General features: G+C 41.9%; 1 protein-coding gene across 3 annotated transcripts in view; it reads left to right on the forward strand.

Moving 5' to 3' along the window:
• tfcp2 (transcription factor CP2) overlaps positions 1-19,867 on the forward strand; it is a 128,498-nt gene that overhangs the window by 56,559 nt on the left and 52,072 nt on the right. For all 3 annotated transcript variants that reach the window (XM_043682045.2, XM_043682043.2, XM_043682044.2), the window contains one exon: positions 13,548-13,700. In XM_043682045.2, coding sequence (XP_043537980.1) covers positions 13,548-13,700 — 153 coding nt within the window. The remainder of the gene's footprint in view (positions 1-13,547; positions 13,701-19,867) is intronic.

Consider the following 19,867-nt stretch of genomic DNA (forward strand, 5'->3'; position numbering starts at 1 on the left):
TATCCATGCCTTTCGTGATTTTATAGGCTTCTATAAGGTCACCACTCAGTTTCCTCTGCTCTGGTTCACTTATCTGTAGTTCTCAGACGCTTCCCTGCAGCCTTTCTTAACTAAGAAAGCCTTCCTGTGTCCGGACAACAAATGCAGAAAGTGTCCTCAGCTAGGTTAACTGGAGATCTGTGGTTTGGAGTTTGATCCATCAGCCGTTGTCATAATGAAGGGTGATGTTTTGAATGGTGCATTTAAGGAGCTGGTCACCCCATGGTTGTGTATGCAGACATAAGATAGGTGACTGTCAGGCAGATAAAGAACAACCAGTAGGTAGTTCAGACTAGCCCTGAGACGATCTTGCATTCTAACCAGTGTTTAGTTCTGAATATGAATGAGGCTGGGGAACTTCTGGAAAGGGCAGCCAGATCCAAAACTGTAGCTCTCAGGGTGTCTCAGCTGAAAAGGGAGGGAGGAGAAAGTTGAAGAGCACGATGGTTATAGGGGATTCCATAGTTGGGGGGAAGATGTAATAGTAGGATTTTTTATCCCACACTGGGATATCACTGACTACACAACACTCTGAAGAGCCTCTGGTCATGGACAAGGTCTGTACCAAGGGCTTGCATATAAGACCGATTATAATCCTTCAGGTGGGTTTAAAAGATTTAGCAACATAGTTAAGAAGCGCAACCTTGAAGGAAATAAAGGATTACTCCTGGTGCCACCTGGACATCAGTACAAAAACAGGATCGTGCCCATTACTAGAAAGTCGGTACATGAGGGAGAACTTTAGATTTTTGGGGAATCTGCTACCCTGGGGAAGGATGGGAGTGGTTGCTAAACAGGCCTGGTGGTTTGCATCTCAGTAGGACTTGTTGGAGCTTTGCGAGTGCTGTTGGCATTGCATACATCAGCTGTCCCTGGATTCAAAGATGCCATGTGCTTCGTGTTGAGAGTATTTGCCGTGACTCTTTATTTGACTAAACAGACCAATTTTCAACCCTCTTCTTCAGACATGGGGGCATGATGTAGTGGAATTGTAAGTTTTGCTTCCTTTGATTTCCCTGTACTCTGTTATCACTAAAATATGACTTTAAACATGATGCAGCTTGGTTAAACAAGTCGGCGTCATTCTGAAAAATTTATAGCAGTCTTTCTTCTAGTCATTCATGTTGATGCTCCTGCATTTCAAGGTGAGTTTGACTGTCTCTGAAGCATTTTCTTTGTTTTTCCCTGGAACATTAGTCATTTGATGCCCAAGAAAACAGCATCTGTCCAGGGAGACACCCTTTGGCCATCAGAAAAGTGTCCAGTCCATCTTGGTTGGTTTTGCAGGAGGTTTCCCTGAATGCTTGTGCAACTGGCTTCAGGAAGGTCACCTAGCATTTGTTTGATGGACCTCTGACATTGCTGGTAGAATTTTTCAAATGCTTTTGTGTTGATGGTACAAAATCCAAGTCTAAGTTCAATACACAAGTGGGGTGATAACATCTGTTCTGAACTGCAGAGGTCTCTTTCCTCCAATTTTTGCTGCCATGGTTTGTAAAAGGCTGAGTTGCCACAGCTGATCTCGTGTTCGATCTCCTAATTAATAGTGGCTGCCCAGGTATGGGAAGTCCTCAGCATATACCAGCTGTTTTCCTTCAGACGTATTTAGCAGGTGGAATATTTAGCTGACCATGTGTGGGTTGATATGAGTTTTGTTTTGGCAGCATTCAAGGACAGGCCGAATTTCTTGTATGCAGAATTGAAGAGATTGAGAGTGGCTTGCCAATATGCAGAGTGGGCAACGACACTGCAGTCATCCTCCAACTGTAGACCAGGTGTATCTATGGTGGTCAGGTTAGTTTTGGAAGGTTGTTGTACACTAGAAGATAAATGTTTTTGAACTGAGTTCAAATCTGCACTAATAGAGCTTTATTTTAGTTAACTACATTACATGAACCTCTTTTGCCACTTATTACTAGTTTTATACATTTATACAAACCATTCTCACTCAATTAACTCTCAGTAAATATATTAATTAAGAGGGTGTAGGTATTATTGGCTGGGCCAGCATTTATTGCCTATCCCTAATTACCCAGAGATCAGTTGAAGGAGTCAACCACATTGGCTATGGGTCTGGAGTCACATGTAGGCCAGACCAGGAAAGGATGGCAGTTTCTTTCCTTAACAGATATTAGTGAACCAGATGGAGTTTTCTGACCATTTATAAACTGGAATTAAATGTCTAGTGGTATCATTGAATTCAAATTCAAATTCAACCATCTGTCATGGCGAGATTCAAACTCTGGTCTACAGATTAATAGTCTATGGTTATACACCTAGGACATCACCATCTATCACCTGTTCCTTTAATCCATTGGGTCTCTGGCATCCCTTCAGGATTGATAAACGTGACTGATGTTCAAACGTTTTCCATCCAGCCAGTGGTTAATACTGACATTGGAAGGCAATTCATCTTTGAGCTGAATAGCTACTGTCAGGTAGATTGTAATTCTTATAGGGGCTTTCACCTAGCATTTCTTGACCCTCGTTTGGATTTGAAGTCTGTTTTGGGCCTTACTCAAGGCGTTATAGTCATGTCAAATCATGAAGCAGCTGTAGGATTGTAATAGCTTTTTTAGATATCCAAATCTTTTCAAGCATGATCTACTGAGTCAAGTATTTTGATCAGGTTGATGAATGCAGTGAAGAGCTCCGCATGTTGTTTTCAATATTTTCTGTCAACAAAGACCACGTTGAAGGTTGCTCTGGAAAGTGTAAAACAGCACATTCTCTAGGAGATTTATCTGAGCCAAAGGAAGTAGGTGATTTCAGGAGAATGTGTCAGGGGTTTTCCTGCTGTGGACAAGAAAAAAATAATTTCACTGTTTGTTGAAGATAGATTTGAATATCATATTGCTGCATTTGGCATTGGACTGGTGGTGGGTGGAGATCTTTTTGTCTCCTAATCCATGGAATGAGTGCATGGAGGCTTCTGTGATAGAAGCTCATCCCATGGGAACATCATTGGGGCCAAGGTTTTGTCAAGTTTCATGATTACGTGTCACAGCTGTCCCATTTAATGATGCTTTGCCCATAGATTCTACCACAAAATACTGGGGCAGAGCCTGAAGCACATTAGCTGTCACAGTGGCTTCATGGTTGAGGGGTCAATGAAAATGTTCTTTCCAGCATTGACAGATGGCACAGTTATCTTAAGAAAAAAAGCATCATCCTATGAGTGAATGGGCATGTGACCATTTGACCTTGGTCGAAAGATGGCCCTTTAGCTTCAAGGAGATCTCGTGTTTCAGGCGTATTTTGATCAAACCAGTACTGATCACGACGATGCTCAAATCCAGTGATCCGAACACAGCTGTCTTCTGTGTTCTGGAATGGAGTTGAAATGTAGAATCATATAATCCCTACAGTGCAGAATTCAGCCCATTGAGTCTTCACCAACCCTCTGAAAACCATCCCACCCAGATCTAGCCCTGACCCGTTCCCTGTAGTTCTGCATTTCCTATGGCTCACCTATCTAGCCTGCACATCCCTGAAAGCTGGGGCAGTTTAACATGGGGAGAAAGTGAGGGCTGCAGATGCTGGAGATCAGAGCTGAAAATGTGTTGCTGGAAAAGCGCAGCAGGTCAGGCAGCATCCAAGGAACAGGAGAATCGACGTTTCGGGCATAAGCCCTTCTTCAGGAACGTCGATTCTCCTCTTCCTTGGATGCTGCCTGACCTGCTGCACTTTTTCAGCAACACATTTTCAGCAGCAATTTAACATGGCCAATCCACCCTTACCTGTGCATCTTTAGACCATAGGAGGAAATCCGAGCCCCCAGAGGAAGCCCACATGGTCATGGAAAATGTGCAGAGTGTCATAGAGATGTACAGCACGGAAACAGACCCTTCAGTTCAACTAGTCCATGCTGACCAGATATCCCAAACCCAATCTAGTCCCACCTGCCAGCACCTGGCCCATATCCCTCCAAACTCTGCTTATTCATATACCCATCCTGACGCCTTTTTTACATGTTACAATTGTACTAGCTTCCACCACTTCCTCTGGCAGCTCATTCCATACACATACCACCCTTTGCGTGAAAACGTTGCCCATTAGGCCTCTTTTATATCTTTCTCCTCTCACCCTAAACCTATGCCTTCTAGTTCTGGACTTCATGACCCCAGGGAAAAGGCTTTGTCTAACCTATCCATGCCCCTCGTGATTTTATAAACCTCTGTAAGGTCACCCCTCAGCCTCCGATTCTCCAGAGAAAACAACCCTAGCCTATTCAACCTCTCCCTATAGCTCAAATCCTCCAACCCTCGCAACATCCTTGTAAATCTCTTCCGAAGCCTTTCAAGTTTCACAACATCTTTCTGATAGGAAGGAGATTGCAGAATTGCACGCAATGTTCCAAAAGTGGGCTAACCAATGTCCTGTACAGCTGCAACATGACCTCCCAACTCCAATACTCAATACTCGGACCAATAAAGGAAAACATACCAAATGCCTCCTTCACTATCCTATTTATCTGCGACTCCACTTTCAAGGAGCTATAAACCTGCACTCCAAGGTCTCTTTGTTCAGCAACACTCCCTAGGACCTTACCATTAAGTATATAAGTCTTGCTAAGATTTGCTTTCCCAAAATGCAACACCTCACGTTTATTTTTCTCAGCCCATTGACCCATCTGATCAAGATTCTGTTATAATCTGAGGTAACCTTGTTCACTGTCCACTACACCTTCAGTTTTGGTGTCATCTGTAAACGTACTAACTATACCTCTTATGCTCACATCCGAGTCATTTATACAAATGATAAAAAGTAGTGGACTCTGTATCGATCCTTGTGGCACTTCATATGGTCACAGACCTCCAGTCTGAAAAACAACCCTCCACTACCACCATCTGTCTTCTACCTTTGAGCCAGTACTGTATCCAAATGGCTAGTTCTCCCTGTATTCCATGAGATCTAACCTTGCTAACCAGTCCCCCATAGGGAATCTTGTCGAACGCCTTACTGAAGTCCATATAGATCACATCTACTGCCCTGCCCTCATCAATCCTCTTTGTTACTACTTCAAAAAACTCAAGTTTGTGAGACATGATTTCCCACGCACAAAGCCATGTTGACTATCCCTAATCAGTCCTTGCCTTTCCAAATACATGTACATCCTGTCCCTCAGGATTTGTTCCAACAACTTGCCCACCACCAATGTCAGGCTCACTGGTCTGTAGTTCCCTGGCTTGTCCTTACCATCTTTCTTAAATACTGGCACCACGTTAGCCAACCTCCAGTCTTCCAGTACCTCACCTGTGACTATCGATGATACAAATATCTCAGCACAAGGCCCAGCAATCACTTCCCTAGCTTCCCACAGAGGTCTAGGGTACACCTGATCAGGTCCTGGGGATTTATCCACCTTTAACCATTACAGAGCACTTCCTCCTCTGTAATAAGGACATTTTTCAAGATGTCACCATCTATTTCCCTACATTCTATATCTTCCATGTCCTTTTCCATAGTAAATACTGATACAAAATATTCATTTAGTATCCCCCCCCCCCCCATCTCCTGCGGCTCCATACAAAGGCCACCTTGCTGATCTTTGAGGCGTCCTACTCTCTCTCTCCCTAGCTACCCTTTTGTCCTTAATGTATTTGTAAAAGCCCTTTGGATTCTCCTTAACTCTATTTGCCAAAGCTATTTCATGTCCCCTTTTTGCCCTCCTGATTTCCCTCTTAAGTATTCCCTACTGCCTTTATACTCTTCTAAGGATTCACTCGATCTATCCTGTCTATACTTGACATATGCTGCCACCTTTTTCTTAACCAAAACCTCAATTTCTTTAGTCATCCAGCATTCCCTATACCTACCAGCCTTTCCTTTCACCCGAGCAGGCATATATTTTCTCTGGACTCTCGTTATCTCATTTCTGAAAGCTTCCCATTTTCCAGCCGTTCCCTTTACCTGCGAACATCTGCGCCCAATCAGCTTTTGAAAGTTGTTGCCTAATACTGTCAAAATTGGCCTTTCTCACTAGCAATGTTTAAAAGTGGCTGGGCTTTAGAGGGTTAAGCAATCCTAATGCCTGAAACGTCGATTCTCCTCCTTGGATGCTGCCTGACCAGCTGCGCTTTTCCAGCAACACATTTTCAGCTCTGATTTCCAGCATCTGCAGTCCTCACTTCCCCCTTTAGGGGGTTAAGATAAACTAGAGAAAATCTCCACTTTTACTGAACCAGAAATGGTATGAAAGTATACATGCTGTATCCTTTACCAGCATTTCTTATTTTTGAGATGGTGAAAACTGAGTACACCAACCTGCTATCTGTTTGGAGTCATCTATAATCAACAAACAATAAGCAAAGTGAACCGAAAGGTGAGAGATCAGAATGTTAAAACAACAGCAAATGATGCCTCCAAATTAAATATGGAGTGATAATTAAGGTCACAGCCCCAACCCGGCAGGAATACAAACCTATACAATCAACCTTTTCAAAGTAGTTCACGAACCAGGTGACTCAATAACGTTCATGACAAAGTTTGTGCCCACCCTTCCAGAACAAGCTCACATTGGAAGGTAGAGGCCCTGGGGTAATTTACAATTTTGTTTTTAACTATTATTCACACGTGGTACTTGGGCATCACCCACTGGGCCCAGCATTTATTGATCAACTCGTCCATAGTTAAGGCTGGAATCGAACCTGGGTCTCTGATACTGTGAGGCAGCAGTGCTAATTAGAGAGCCACTGTGCTGCCCAAATGTGTGAAGATTTTCTAGTTTAGTCTTGAACTACACTTGGAATTCCTGTCTTCACTTGGGCTGCTTTAAGGCTGAGACATTGATCATCATCCTCTTGGCTGTTTGAGTTTCAGAAATCTTAGTGCTATGAATCATCTATTGAATAGTCAAAGATCTATCGAGGCACTCCACATGAACCAAGGGGTGACACACTCTGTGGAGTTTGCATGTTCTCCCTGTGTCTGTGTGGGTTTCCTCTAGATGCTTTGGTTCCCTTCAACAGTCCAAAGATGTGCAGGTTAGGTGGTTTGGCCATGGGAAACGCAAGGTTACAAGGATAGGGTAGGGGGAATGGGTCTGGGTGGGATGTGCTTTGGAGGGTCAGTGGGACTTGATGGGCTGAAAGGCCTGCTTCCACACTAGGGATTTTATGATTCTAAGGTAATATAAACATAATTTAATCTTTGATTTGAAGAATGACCTAATCCAAAGAGTTAAAAAGGTAAAAACAATGACTGCAGATGCTGGAAACCAGATTCTGGATTAGTGGTGCTGGAAGAGCACAGCAGTTCAGGCAGCATCCGAGGAGCAGCGAAATCGACGTTTCGGGCAAAGTCTCTAATCCAAAGAGTGCCAGTATTTTGAACTAGGGTGCCTCCATGTGGTTTTGTTTGCTGTTCTGTCAGAAGAGGCTTTTATTACAATGATGCCATGGTACACACTTAGTTCCCCAGAGTGGTGATCTTTGCCTCTTTTGGGGAAGATAATAAGGGCTATATTAAGGTCAGAATAAAACCTTCTATAATATCTTTATCGGAAAAAAGGATCGAGCATAAGTGATTTACAGAGGAACCTCAATTATCCGAAGGACACGAGCGGGCAGTATTTCATTCGATTAATCAAATTCCGGATGATCGAATGCCGGATAACATGGTTTAGTCGAGTATCGGGACCTTGCGATCTTGCTGGATAATCCGATATTTGGATAATTGAGGTTCTTCTGTGTACTCTATTCGAGCCTCTTCCCATCATTGTCATCCAAAGTTTCCTTCTCCCCACTGTGGTTATGATGTGGCGGTGCTGGGGTGGACAGTCAGAAGTCACACAACACAAGCTTATAGTCCAACAGGTTTACTTGAAATCAGAAGCTTTCAGACCTCTGCTGCTTCATTAGGTGAAGGGAAGGGAAGCACACACGCACAGAATTTATAGGCAGAGAGATCAAAAGATCATACAAATGGTGTGAGTGGAGTGTCGATGACAGGTTGAATAACAAGTCTGTGTGGGTGCTAAGTGTCAGACGGTGTGAACAAAATGGCGACAGCTGAATAGCGAATGAATAGATGACCTGTGATCCGATTAATTGAGGCAGACATAATTACAAAAAAAAAATTAGAGGTAAGATGGTGCTGGATGCAAACCAAATGGTTGGAATAGCATGATAGGTAATTTTTTCCATTCTCCATCTTGGATTACCCAGAATTGACCACATGTGGCTTTATAAAGAAAGGTTTGAATTTGCTAGGTCGTGTGATAAGAAGCTGAGCATAGATTCAGAAGGGAGAAAAGCAGGAAGGTGAAAACTAGTGAGTGTGTTGGAAAAGCAGAGCAAACTAGCATAGGAAAATAGGCAATAGAGGAGTCTTGTGCTAGATGATAGGTACCTTAAATTTTAAGGTTCTTGAGGCGCAGTGATAGTGCCCCTTCCTGTGGGCTAGAAGGCCTAGCTTCAAGTCTCATCTGATCTAGAGGTGTGTCATAACCCATCTGAACAGATTGATCAGGAAATTACCATCCCCGAATGCAGAGTTCAGTGAATAAAGCAGATGAGCTGGAAAGAGGAGGAATGGCAGTCTAATAATCCCGATTACAGGTTTTTCCAGACAGGATAGGGGAGTGAGGGTTATTGTCAGCAACAGTTTAAGGAAAATCTTTATAACCACTGAATCTGAGGGGAAGTCAGTGATTTTGCAGTAAATTTCTAGAAAATGCAAAAGCAAGGTGAGAGAGTAGGGTTTTCATGACCTTAACTGGAATACGTTTGATGCAAAATGTACAGAAGGCACAGAAGAACTAAATTGTCTTCAGAAGAACTTTGTAGCAAGCCATGCAAAGAGATGGTGGAGGGGAAAGAGGAAGTGTAATTGTTCTGGCTCCATTTTTCAGGCAATCATATTGAGCCATTGAAAGAACTATATCGGCGAGGGCACAAGTGGTGATTATAATTCAGTTTGATCTATCATAGTTCTTTCTAATCAAGGATAAAAAAAGTGGAGGTAGCACAGAATAAAGAGATACTGAGAAATAAAGCTACTGAAGGAGCTTTTGGAGTATGGCCACTGATTCCTAATGCAACATGAAAAGTTGATGAGCGCATACGAAGTACGCCATTCAGCCCATTGAGTCTCCTCCATCATTTAGTGAGATTGTGGCTGATCAGATAATCAACTCCACCTTGCCTTTTCCCCATAACCCTTAATTCTCTTTACTAATTTTAAAAGTCTGCCTATCTCAGCCTGAAATATACCCGACAGTCCTCTGCGGTTTAAAAAAAATCGGCAGATTCGTAACTTCTCGCAGAGAAAAAAATTCCTCCTCGTCTGTTTTAAATGTGCAAACCCTTAAACTTAGATCATGCCCTCTGGTCCTAGACTCTCCCACAAGATCTCTGCATCTACCCTGTCAAGTTCCTTTAGAGTCTTAAAATGTGTTGCTGGACGTTTTCAGCTCTGATCTCCAGCACCTGCAGTCCTCACTTTCTCCTTTAGAGTCTTGTAAGTTTTATTAAGGTTGCCTCTCATTCTTCTAAACTCCAGTGAGTACAGCCTAATATATTCAACCTCTCCTCATTTGGGAAAAAAAAATCCCCCCTCCCCCTCCCAATCCCTGGTATCAGCCTTCTCGAGACAATACCAGATTATTTATCCTTCAATAAGGGGCCTAAACTGATAAGGTGGTTAAGAGGACATATGGCATGTTTTCCTTTAACCAAAGTATAGAATCTGAAAGCAGGAAGGTAATGCTGAAACTAAATACAAAACTAGATCACGCCTACAGTATTGTTTATACTGGTCTAGGCATTCCATGAAACGTGATTGCACTGGAGACAGGCTAGGATTATTTTCCTTGGAATAGAAGAAGCTGAGGATGATCTTGATCATGCTCATAATAATTTAATACTCTATTTAATAAATAGTTATGACTAGTTTATCTAATGTGAGCAAATATTTTGTAGAAGGGAAATGAGGAAATGTTTTTTCACCTGCAGGAAATCATTGCCAGAAAGAGTGGTAGAGGTAGGAAAGTAGCACCACATTTGAACTTTTACTTGGATTTCTACTGAAAGAATTGTGACCTGCAGATCTTTTGACTTGGCACAGGAGGAGAAGATTAATAGCCATGCCTTCATGTTAACGATATCCTCCATAGTGTTGTGGGGCACCATCACTATGCTAAATGGGATGGATTCAGAACTGAATTACCAAATCCAAATCTGGGCATCCATGATGCTGTAGACCATCAGCACCAGAGTTGTGTTCAACCCCAATCTGTAACTTTTTTGGCATATCCCTCACCCTACCACTGCTATCAAGCCAGGGGATCAACTGCCAGAAGCAATGCTAGGCACTTAAACAACGAGTTGTTGGTTGGTTTGCTGAGCCAGTTGACTTTTTTGCAAATGATTTGTACCCCTACTGGGTGACATCTTCAGTGCTGTGTAGCCTCCGGATGAAGCATCATTTGCTAATAATGGGTACCTTAACAGCTTCATCTGCCAATGCCTAGCATACAAACAACAAGACGACACTGTGTGCCCCAACACACTGACCATCCTACCTGATATTAGTAATTTCTCAGAACTGACAACAAGACTGCTTTGTCCTCTGAGAATAATGACAGCACACAAATGAACAGCCACAGTTCACTCTCTGCTATCCAAAACAAAAAACTCTAAACCTACAACATGCAAAACATATACAAAATACAGCAACTGCAAGAAACATCACATGGCAAACAGGCAGGACACTCACCACTAGAATACATGAGCATCAGCTTGCAATAAAATGACATGACCAGCTCTCCCTCATGTCAATACGCACTGATAAAGAAGGAGACCAATTCAACTGGGACAATTATTACTGGGACAGGCAAAACAAAGACAAGCTTGGGAATTCCTGGAGGCCTAGTATTCATTCAACGGTGCCACAAACAACCATGTTTGAAATAGAGCCCATCGACGGACCACTATAGTACGAAACTGAAAATAGAACTGCCCACCATGACTGACTGACAGAACCAGCCTATTCAGCCCCTCCCTATAGCTTCCACCCATCAAACCTGGCAATATCTTTGTAAATATTTTCCGACCTCTTTCTGTTTTCACAATATCCTTCCTATAGCAGAAAGACCAAAATTGCACGCAGTGTTCCACAAGTGGCCTAACCAATGTCCTGTGCAGCTGCAACATGACTTCCCAACTTAATGCACTGGCCAATAAAGGAAATCATACCAAACACCACCTTCACTATCCTATCTACCTGCGATTCCACTTTCAAGGAACTATGAACCTGCACTCCAAGGTCTCTTTGTTCAGCAACACTCCCCAGGACTTTACCATTCAGTGTATTAGTCCTGCCCTGATTTGCCTTTCTAAAATGCAGGACCTCACATTTATCTAAATTAAACTCCATCTGTCACTTGGCCCATTGACCCATGTGATCAAGATCCTGTTGTACTCTGAGGCAACCTTCTTTGCTGTCCACAACACCTCCAATTTTGGTGTCATCTGCAAACTTACTGACTTATACCTCGTATGTTCCCATCCAAATTATTTCTTTAAATGACAAAAATTAGTGAATCCAGCACCGATCCTTGTGGCACACTGCTGGTCACAGGCCTCCAGCCTGAAAAGCAACCCTCCACCACCACTACCCTCTGTCTTCTCCCTTTGAGCCAGTTCTGTTGTATCCAAATGGCTAGTTCTCCCTAAATTCAGTGTGATTTAACCTTGCTAACCGGTACAGTGAGGAGCCTTGTCGAGCACCTAAACTGAAGTCCACATAGACCACATCCACTGCTCTGCCCTCACCAAATCTCGTGGTTACTACTTCAAAAAAATGCAATTAAGTTAGTGAGACACTATTGCCCACGCACAAAACTATTTTGACTATCCTTGATCAGTCCTTGCTTTTCCATGTACGTGCAAATCCCGTCTCAGGGTTCCCTCCAACTTGCGCACCACCGATGTCAGTTCCCTGGCTTTTCCTCACCACCTTTTTATAATAGTGTCACTGCATTAGCCAGCCTCAAGTCTTCTGGCACCTCACCTGCAGCTATCGATGATACAAATATCTCAGCAAGGGGTCCAGCAATCACTTCCCTAACTTTCCACAGGGTTCTCGGGTACACCTGATCAGGTCCTGGGGATTTATCCACCTTTATGCATTTTCACACTTTCAGCACCTCCTCTGTAATTTGGACGTTTTTCAAGATGTTGCTATTTATTTCCCCATGTTCCATATTGTTTGGGTACTTTATTTAAGGGTGGAAGTTCAAGCCTGGAGAGAGTGCAATGGAGATTTACTAAAATGATAATGGAATGAGGGACTTTAGATCCAAGGAAAAATAAGAGAGCTAGGTCTTGTTCTCCTTGGAGCAGTGAAGATTAAGAAGTGACCTTATTGAGGTGTTCAGAATTATGTATAATTTTGACTGGATAAAGAAAGATATTCTGTTTCTACTTATTGGTATGTCAGTAAGTAGGGGTCACAATTTCAAAACTCAGAGCTAGGAGCGAGATGAGAAACCTTTTTACTCTGTTAGGACTTGGAATGTGCTCCCTGGGACAGTGATGGAGACAGATTCTGTATGAGATTTCAAAAGACAGCTGGATATATATTTGGAAGGGATAAAGTTAGAGGGCTGTGGAGATAGAATGGTGCTAACTGGGTAGTTCTTTTAGGAGTTGGTATATGTGTGAATGGCTACTTTCTGAACTGGAAAATTCTATAATTTTATGATTACTCACAGGACAAATTCAATTTGGCTAATTGCCACTCCATCAAAGTGATAGACTGGGTCTTCAACACTAGTATCAAAATAAAACACGACTTAAATAACCTGTTCAGTGCTCAGTTTGGGTTCCACCAGGGTCACTCAGCTCCTCACCTCATTAGAGCTTTGATCCAAACATGGGCAGAACAGCTAAACTCTCCAGGTGAGAGTGACTGCCCTTGACATCAGGGTTGCATTTGACCAAATGTGGCATCAAGGAGATTTAACAAAATGAAAGCTAATGGGAATCATGGGGGAAAATGCTCCACTAGTTATATCTAGCAGAAAAGTTAATGGTTGTGGTAGTTGGAGGGAATCGCCTCAGCCCCAGGATGGCACTGCAGGAGCTCTAGGGTAGGGTCCTAGGCCCAACCAAATTTAGTTGCTGCTTCAATGATCTGAACCACTAACCATCCTGACTGGGAAATATATTACCATTCCCTCACTCTCACTGGGTCAAAATCCTGGAATTCCCTCCCTAATAGCATTTTGGGTCACCGTACAGCACATGGACTACAGTGGTCCAAGGGGCAGCTCACCAAACACCTTTTGTAGGGTGAAAACATAAAACCGATTTTAGATTTATTGTAACTGACTACATCCGTTTTTTTTGCAATAGATATTTGGTAATAATTTGATTGTTCCAATATCTCAGTCAGGCAATAAGTTGATTTGGTTTTCAGAGGAAGTTCCTTTGAAAAAGCTGCGATTGTTTACTGCCTGTTGTCTTTATTTTACTTGTTTATACGCCTGTTTCTTTCCTTAGGTGCACTGCATCAGTACTGAATTCACAACACGGAAACATGGGGGAGAAAAGGGTGTGCCTTTCCGAATTCAAATAGATACATTCAAGGAGAATGAAAATGGTGAATATACAGAGCATCTTCATTCAGCTAGCTGCCAAATCAAAGTGTTCAAGGTATGGAGAAAAAAGGCGGGTTTGCTCTGGTGAATGACCATGACTTCAAATCTTGCTGTTAGAAATGTGATTCTGTTGGTTCCTAGATATTGTCAAAAAGTGTGGTGCTGGAAAAGCACAGCCGGTCAGGCAGCATCCGAGGAGCAGGAGAGTCGATGTTTCAAGCATAAGCTCTTCGTCTGGAATGAGCTCGTATGCTGCCTGACCGTCTGTGCTTTTCCAGCACATTACTTTTTGACTCTGATCTCCAGCATCTGCAGTCCTCACTTCCTCCTCCTCCTGATTCCTAGATATTCTAACGCTAACTCCTGCAAGATTTATACCTCAGTCTTTAATGATTATATTTTGTTCATTTATTATGTAATATAAATTAGCAGCTTAAACACTCATCTGAATGATGCAGGAGTGTAATTGTTTTGAAGTCTCGCCACGCACTTAATTAACAGATGGGTCCTCCAGTTGATCCTGAAGACAATCTCTGGAATTGTGACTGGATTGTAACCATCCATCTTTCCTCTAAGTAAGATTTGCTTGCAAATGGAATCCAGAAAAACTGACCTATTGCTGGAGAACAGATTTCTGTCCTCTTGGCTTCAAATTACTGTGCAGATCAATACCCTAATGACCAGCGGCTGCAGCAGTTTGGCAACTGGCACCTAATACCAAAAACAACAACCCACAGTAACATGTGCTAACCACTTCATATGCAGAATCATGACAGAAACTGCCTCACTCAGATTGGTCTCTTCAGCCATCAGAGAAATTGGAAAGCTACTCCCTTCGCTACAAATTTGAATTGCTGTGTCCATTATTTTCCACATGTGGTCAGAGTATGACATGAATGCTAATAGATGAAGCCTATTTAAAGCAAATTAACCCCCTTTCTGTGCAATATTTCTACTGCTTTTACTCTCACTTCTTTTCAGCTATTTTCAATAAAACTAAAACTAGTGTCGAAAGTCCACGATAGTGAACTTGCTGCAGAAGTATATGGTATCTTTGTATAAAACCAATTTCTTATGTGCCATTCCAAAATGGCAATTCCTGACTCAAAATCTGTATGTTTTAATTGTTGTGTCATGTAACGAGTATGGTGCTAATTGTAGAAGTGCACCCTTTTAAATGATTGCGTCTGTGAAGACAAATCAGAGTTAATTCTTTGGGTCCAAAACATTAGAAATGTGATCCTGTTGGTTGATTCCTAGATATTGTCAAGAACTGATGATAGCTAGGAAAATGTCAGTTTATATGCAGAAGATAGGGTGGGGGGAAGGGGGTAAGGAGTAAATGATGGGTGGGGATAGACCCCAAAGAGAGAGAAGAACAGTTGCACAGACAAAAGAATAGATAGCGATTTGGCTAGAAGGATTGATTAGTAAGTTTACAGATGACCCTAAACTAGACTGTATCGTGGATGGTGAGGTAAGTTATTAGAAATTGCAGTAGGATCTTGACCAGCTGGGGAAGTGGGCTGAGAAATGGCAAATGGCGTTTAATATATGTAAGTGTGAGGTCTTGCATTTTGGAAAATCAAATCAAGGGAGGAGTTTCATGATGAATGGTAAGGCCTTAGAGTGTAGTGGAACAGAGGGACCTTGTAGTTCAGGTGCACACTTCTCTGAAAGTGGAGTCACAGGTAGACAGAACAGTGAAGAAGGCTTTCGGCACACTGGCCTCCAGTCAGGGTATTGGGTATAGAAATTGGAAACTTGCGTTGCAGTTGTACAGGATGTTGTTGAGGCCGCACTTGGGAGTATTATGTTCACTTTTGGTCACCTTGCGTTAGGAAGGATATTATTAAACTGGAAAGTGTGCAGAAGAAATTTACAAGGATGTTGCTGAGACTCAATGGCCTGAGTTATAGGGAGAGGTTTGACAAGCTAGAACATTTATCTTTAGAGCGTAGGAGACTGAGGGTGGACCTTATAGAAGTGTATAAGATCATGAGAGGCATGGATAGGGTGGAAGCACTCAGTCTTTTTCCCAGGGGTGGGGAATCGAGGACTAGAGGGCATCGGTTTAAGGTAAGAGGAGAAAGAATAAAAGGGAACCTGAGGAGTAACTTTTTTTTAAACACAGAGGGTGATATGCATATGGATTGAGCTGCCAGAGGAAGTGGTTGAGGCAGGTATATTAACAACATTTAAAAGGCATTTGGGCAAATACATAGGAAAAGTTTAGAAGGATATGGTTGAGAGTGTATTACTGGAAGAGCACAGCAGGTCAGGCAGCAGCCGAGGAGCAGGAAAATTGACATTTCGGGCCAGAGCCCTACATCCGGAATGGCCCGAAATGTCGACTTTTCTGCTCCACAGACGCTGACTGACCTGCTGTGCTTTTCCAGCAACACATTCTTCAACTCTGATCTCCAGCAAATGCAGACCTTACTGTCTCCTTAGAAAGGTATGGGCCAAACACAGGGAAATAGGTTTGGACATTTTGATCGACTTGAACCAGTTTGGGCTGAAGGGCTTGTCTGCGTGCTGTCGGACTCTGACTCTTAAGTGGTTTCTCTTCATGAAACATACACAATGCAGACTTATTTTTAGCAATAAATATCTTTCTTTAGCAGAAGTAACAAGGATAAATAGGAAAAATCAAACTATCCACTTACAACACCAGTTCAATGATTTTTTTCTTTAAAAATGCGCACAGCAAAAGTATGATCCCATTAATCCCAAAACATTCATTTATAAAAAGTAAGAAAATTTAACTTTATGGTCCACAAAACACGTTCCTGCAAAAGTACTCACACTAGAGTCCCTGTCTCAAGCATCTCAACCGGCTTCAGTCACTTGTGACTTAATTAATTATCTGCAGGTGGCTTCTTCCTAGGCCTACTATGCACCTGACCTTAAATGTACTTAGCTTTAAGTAACTTTCAGGATTTCATGTAAACACTTCTGGTTTGGGGCCATTGCTAACTCTTTAAGGCAATCCAGTTTCACCATTATCATTTCTTCTCAGGAGCACTGCTCTATACAAGCATCTTCATCAAAGGATTTCAGAGGACTACTCAAAAATCAGTCAAACTTTTTAAAACAAAAGTTCTCCAGGTTGTGTGTGTGTTCCTTAACCTTGTAAAAAGATGAATGTTCTAAAGTACATCTTGTTTAACTTGCTTAGCTGTAAAGCCCCACCATATACACAAAACACGTTAATTCTAAAGCCAGATCCCAAAAGCTGTTTTAAAGGATATCCCCATGGGCTACAGAAATACTTAGTTAATAAATTAATTTCACACATGCAATCCACATGTTACTAACTTAGCCAAATTTACAATAAATGTTTTAAATATATATATATATGTATCAATCTGCATCACATCTTCCCTCAAAGAAGGATGAGAATGTATTTTAGAGGGGTGGCCCTATTCTGTCATACTAGTGGTAATGTCATATTAACATTAAATATACAGTGAGCTACACAACAATCTTTGGTCAATACTGTTCTCCCTTTCACCTCACACTTTTTATTCTTTTCATGGGATGTGGGGTCACTGGTATTTGTTGCTAATTCTCTTTGAACTGAGTGACTTCGTTAATCATTTCAGAGGACAATTGGAGTTGATACCTCACTGTGGTTCAGGAGTCATATGTAGGCCAGACCAATTAAGGACAGCGAGGTTCCTTCCCAAAACACATTAGTGTACCAGGTGGCTTTCTACAACCATCAATAACAATTTCATGGTCACACTAATGACACTAGCTTTATTTTAACTGAATTCAAAATCCACCAACTGAAGTGCTGGGCTTTGAACCGGTGTTCAGAGCATTGGCCTGGACCATTAGATTACTAATGCAATGAAGCTGTCATGATGTTGTCATCTTCCCCCTTTGAACCTGATTCAGCACCATCTCTTGTTTGACTTCTCCTGTCTCCTGGACTATGCCAGCTAGATCGATGCACCTGGTTTCTTGCTGCATGCTGATGACAGCTCTGAACACTTTGCAGTCCTCAGGACTGATGGAATAAAATTGAAGTGAGAGATGTGCAACCAAAGAGAGGGAAAATGTAGCTGTCCTGGTCTTCAGTGTTTCTTATTGTACTTCAACCTTGTTGAACTAACAATTGTTATGCATTGGATTTATGTCAGGTATTGAATGCAGAGATAACCACTGAATTATTAATAATTCTTTACAGCACTCTTGTATTTAAGGTTTAAGGCAGGCTGTTGGTAGATTGGTTTTACAGCTTGCAGCCTTATTTGCACTCTATTGAGGTTTAAAATTAGATTAAATGTTTCCCTGATGGAGTAACTGTTTAATCTTGTCAAGACTTTGAAGCTGGTGCTCTGCTCCAAGTGTTCAAAGTATTTTGAGATGTATCCTGTGATATTGCTCACAGCGTAGGAAATGGCATACCACTTGCACCTCATTATTTGCAGATTTGCTACTCATGAGGTTGGGGGTGGTAGATGGGGTCTAACTCTGTGTTTGTTGGTTGGAACCCCAGTTCCGGTTGGAATGCCATGCTTCTAGGAATTCTCGCACGTGTCTCTGTTTGGCTTGTCCGAGGATGGATGTGTTGTCCACGTCAAAGTGGTGTCCTTCCTCGTCTGTATGTGAGGATACAAGTGAGAGAGGGTCATGTCGTTTTGTGGCGAGTTGATGTTCATGTATCCTGGTAGTGAGTTTTCTGCCTGTTTGTCCAATGTAGTGTTTGTTACAGTCCTTGCATGGTATTTTGTAAATGACGTTAGTTTTGCTCATTGTATACAATAATAAACACATTGAGTTTGACCCCATCTACCACCCCCTGAGAAAAGGAGCAGGAAGTGACTTCACCACAGGAAATGACATCACCAACCCAAAGAAACCCAAACATAGAAAGCAGGAGTTTTCAGCATTGCTTCGCATGAGGCCCATGAAGATGTTACCTAGTAAGGTAACGCAACGTTTGGAAATGAACCTTTCAACTCAGCGAGCAAATCTACATCTTTTCTATAACTATTTTAAAATTAATAGAATTATGATTACCTGGCCCCAAAGTGCTCCCCCACTGACATCTCAGTCACCTGCCCTGCCTTACTTCACAAGAGTAGGTCAAGTTTTGCACCTTCTCTAGTAGTACATCCACATCCTGAATCAGAACATTTGTTTGTACACACTTAACAAATTCCTCCCCATCCAAGCTCTTAACACTATGGCAGCCTCAGTCTATGTTTGGAAAGTTAAAATCCCCTACCATTGCAACTGTTATTCCTACATATTGGAGATCTCTTTACAAATTTGCTTCTCATTTTCCCACTGACTATTCGGGGCCTTTAGTATAATCCCAACAAGGTGATCGTCCTTTCCTCTTTCAGTTCCACCCAAATAACATCACTGGGCATACTCCTAGGAGTATCCTCCTAAAGTACAGCCATAATGTTATCCCTAACAAAAAAAAGCCACTCCGCCTCCTCTCTTGTCCCCCTTTCTATCTTTCCTATAGCATCTATACCCAGGAGCATTCATTTCTTTAACGGCCAACATGTCAAATCTAAACAAGGACAATTTATAAGTGGGTATGGGTTCTAAATTAAAGTGAGCATTAAGAATTTAAACTCTGGATATTAAACATCTATATCTTTTCTAAAATAAAGAAAAATGGTAAGCATGAAGCTGTCAGATTGTCGTAAAACCCCAGGATCTGGCGTAATGTCCTTTCAGGGTAGGAGACCTGGCCTTTACTGGAGTTCCACACATTTCAGTGTCCTCTGAAGTAACCTGACATTAAATTCAGGACCCCAAATGATGAGCAATAAATGCTGATCCTATCCGGTACACCCACGTCCTCTGAGAATTAATAGCTTTTAATTACTTTACACAGATTCTGTATACCAGCAAATAATTGTTGTCTGCCTCCCATTTGAGAGAGGCTGAAGATAATAGGACACAAGACATCTTTATTATGTGTCACCATTTTAAATCTGTTATGCTACAAACCTCTCTAACAACAAGCTTTAGTTAGGTTGAATAAGTACAATATTTTTTTCAAAGCAATTTGTGCTGCTTCACTTAAGTTTTTAATTTGGTTTTCATAAAGTAATTGTGTCCTGTTGAGTCATTTGATTTCTTTAACCCAATAGCAAGATAGAAATGCATGGATTTATGAATTTCCTTTATTTCTTACTGTCTGTAATTGAAGCACTGATTTCATGAATGAAGTGTTTGTACCAGATC

This window comes from Chiloscyllium plagiosum, unplaced genomic scaffold, assembly GCF_037043375.1.
Source record: "Chiloscyllium plagiosum isolate Xiang-an unplaced genomic scaffold, Cpla_swu_hap1 HiC_scaffold_53X, whole genome shotgun sequence".
Lineage (NCBI taxonomy): Eukaryota > Metazoa > Chordata > Chondrichthyes > Orectolobiformes > Hemiscylliidae > Chiloscyllium > Chiloscyllium plagiosum.